Raw genomic sequence first — 3,077 nt, forward strand, 5'->3', positions numbered from 1 at the left:
AAAATGGATTTTTACATTAAACTGAAGATATTGATCGTCATTGAGTATTTATTTTATTAAGACCACAAGCAGCTGTCTCTAGATTTTGCATAACTATGAACAAGTTTCTAAGATAGCAGACTATAGAGTGAAAGAAAAAGTGTTAAAAATCGGACCAACAGATCGATCCCATCTGTATTTTGGCCTACAAGCACGGTTTTTTGTCCTCGGCTTTAAAGGGCACGGTGTACAGTCATTAAATGTGGACCTTATATAATTTAAAAAGGATCTACTAAGTTATATATATATATATATATATAAATATAAATATATATGTTATGTATGTTGGGTGGTACTGAATTCTATGGGACTTGCCTCGCCGACGTAAGAATGAAAATGTGTAGGTTCTGAGGAGTATAAGGGACCATTCCCATTTCAGAGTCATATATAAGTTAATGGCATTTTCAGGTCGAAAGGAGAAAGTTGTAGGGCCAGGAATCAGCAAATAAAGTTATATATATATATGTGTGTGTGTGTGTGTGTGTGTGTGTGTATTTTAGGTGAATTGATGTCTGGAAATTTTTCCTTGGTTGTTTCATACATTTTGGCAAGGTTTAGGTAGTTCCAAGCGGACGTTGCAATATGATATTAAATTGATCATCGGGAGCTGAATAATTATAAATAAGAATCGATTGAATATATAGTTAGGAAGTAAAATCTGAATAAATATTTTATAATTTTAGAACTCCAAAAAGCCTCTTTTCTTCATTGCTCATGAGTTAAGGGAAAGAACAAAAGGGAGTTCGTACGTTGAAGAAAGCAATGGTATCCAAGATCACAATAATTGAGAATTGATGAGAATGTCAAATTGGAATATCTTTTAAGACATGATCACTTTGGTACGTATATAGGGTACCAAGTACTCCTGATATCATAGATTTATATACATACACACATATATATATATATATATATATATATTGAAGTATCTGTATAGAAGAACATTGTTTTATAGTACTCGAACAATATTATTGTCTGTACTCGATCGACGTTTATTATTATGATTCATGTTGAACTTGATCAAAGGACGAAATGTATTAATCGCTCGACCGGGGTGTTGGTGTGTAAAGGCTAGGTGTGGTGCCTAGACTTCCACACACATATATAAGATGAACAATCATTCATATCCCAAGGAAATGGAAGGAATTAGAAAGATTGTTAGTTTAATCGTCTATGTCAGAAGTCAGAACCATTTGAAAGAACCAGATAATCAGTACGTCGAAGCTTCGCCAATTTCTTTCCATTTAGCATCCACCACACAACACGTACGTACGTACAGCAGAGCAGCACTTAAAAGCCTTTTTGTACAATCTTACACATGATACTATCCTTTGGCATTATTAACGTGTTAACATGATCAAGATAATTAATTAGGAGAAAATGGAGGCCAGATCCCAATATCCATCTCCCTCTCTCTTTCTGTGTATAACTTTCTCATCATGATCAGTCTCTCCAAAGCCATTTTTCTAAGCAGCAGCCACAGTCTCACTTTTACTCGACGCCTTGGTGGATGGCGACGCGTGGCGACCTTCTTTCTTTGATGCCCCGGTGCAGTACTTCTCTTTCCTCTCATCTTGCTTCATCTGTTGCTCCCTGCACTCTAAACTACAAAACGCTGTATCCCCCCTGAAACCCAGACAGTCCACCATTAATTTAAGGCAACTTATAACACGAAACGTAATAATGAACTCTGGCATAGAATTGAGAACTCATCCTCAGAGAGAGAGAGAGAGAGAGAGAGAACATAGGAAAAACAAAAGTTGAATATTCGAGGAACATGACAGCAACAGGTGATAGTTGTACGGGGTTCATAATTATTTTGGCTGGTTTCGGATCTAAGTATATATATAATAAAGGTTCTAGAGAAATTAATACATACGGAAATATGTGTATAATACAACAAATGGGGTTTTCCCAAGTTCATGGATTATTTTCACAAACCAATTCCACAAGATTCTCCTACATAGAGGTACTTAATTTGCATGTATCCCATATCAGATGAAAATCTTGAACAAACGCAGAGAATTGACCTGAGGGCTTGTTAAGGGAACATTAAACATCACGACCCGAGAAACACTTCAACAAGATCCCAACCACAACTCTGAAGGTTTCTTGTTAAGGGAACATTAAACTCAGACCTACTACAGATCAGAACCCAATAACAAAAATGCTAAAGAAAAAAGATGAAGTCATTTGTCAAGTACTGAAACGGTGAGAGACATACAGAGAGAGTTAGAGGTAGTACCTATACATGTAGATGTCTCGGCCAGGTGCCAGGCGTCGTTTACAGAGGCCACAGGTGTGCAGAAAGTGGGCTGTCTCCATGAAAGGATCAGTACCAGAGTTGGTTCTGATATGGGTTGATCTGGGAGACACCATGGCCAAGAAAGCTTGGTCGTATCCTCCATTTGGAACGAAGTTCATGTTCAGAGGCACTGGCCCTTCTCCCACCGCTGTTTCATGCAGATTAACGATGGGGTTTTCGAGATCAGAGGGTTCCGGAGGTTCAAACACGCTAGGATCCACGTTGATCCCGTTCATGCTTGCTGTTCTCCTTATCGAAGGGCGTGGACGCTTCCCCAGCAACATCGTCTCCTCTGTTATGGAGAAAGAAGAAGTGCACACAGAGCACAGAGAGGAGGCGAGGGAGACAGAGAGAGAGAGAGAGAGGGACCTGGGCGGGGGAGTAAGAATGGAAGGTGGGCGTGAAGATAAACGGGATGTGAGGAGCTAAGAGCGGATCTGGGCCGTTGCTTGGAGGCACCAAGTACAAGAAGTCCACGTCACGCTTCTCTTCCTTTTTAATGCTCTCCTTGTCTTCTTCTTTCTTTTTTGTTTTCCTTTCTTTTTTCTCCGTTGGCTTCACTTCTTATTTTTCGAGTTATTTTGTTATTATCCTGTGAATATATCACGCGATCCGCATTATTTATTTTTAGAATTTTAGAATTTATTTTTTAAATTAAATTATGTTAACCACGTATATTCTATAAATTACCATGAGAATAATTTTTTTTATTTTTATTTTTTTTTATTGAGTG

The 3,077-nt window shown here is 38.2% G+C and overlaps 1 protein-coding gene across 1 annotated transcript; it reads right to left on the reverse strand.

The window, feature by feature from the left end:
• Positions 1–1,253: 1,253 nt before the first annotated feature.
• LOC121248504 (FCS-Like Zinc finger 6-like) lies at positions 1,254–2,741 on the reverse strand. Its single transcript, XM_041146988.1, has 2 exons — positions 2,285–2,741; positions 1,254–1,665 (listed from the first exon to the last, which is right to left on the reverse strand). The coding sequence occupies exons 1-2, from the start codon at positions 2,626–2,628 to the stop codon at positions 1,506–1,508; spliced, it is 504 nt and encodes a 167-aa protein (XP_041002922.1). The 5' UTR covers positions 2,629–2,741; the 3' UTR covers positions 1,254–1,505.
• Positions 2,742–3,077: the final 336 nt, after the last annotated feature.

Source organism: Juglans microcarpa x Juglans regia, chromosome 2D (assembly GCF_004785595.1).
Source record: "Juglans microcarpa x Juglans regia isolate MS1-56 chromosome 2D, Jm3101_v1.0, whole genome shotgun sequence".
In the NCBI taxonomy this organism is placed as follows: Eukaryota; Viridiplantae; Streptophyta; class Magnoliopsida; order Fagales; family Juglandaceae; genus Juglans; species Juglans microcarpa x Juglans regia.

Excerpts from the sequence above, each read along its gene's own strand:
- LOC121248504 (XM_041146988.1), bottom strand. The coding sequence starts at position 2,628 with ATGTTGCTGGGGAAGCGTCCACGCCCTTCGATAAGGAGAACAGCAAGC. Across the intron at positions 1,666-2,284 it reads CGAGACATCTACATGTATAG|GGGGGATACAGCGTTTTGTA; the intron begins GTACTACCTCTA and ends TCTGGGTTTCAG.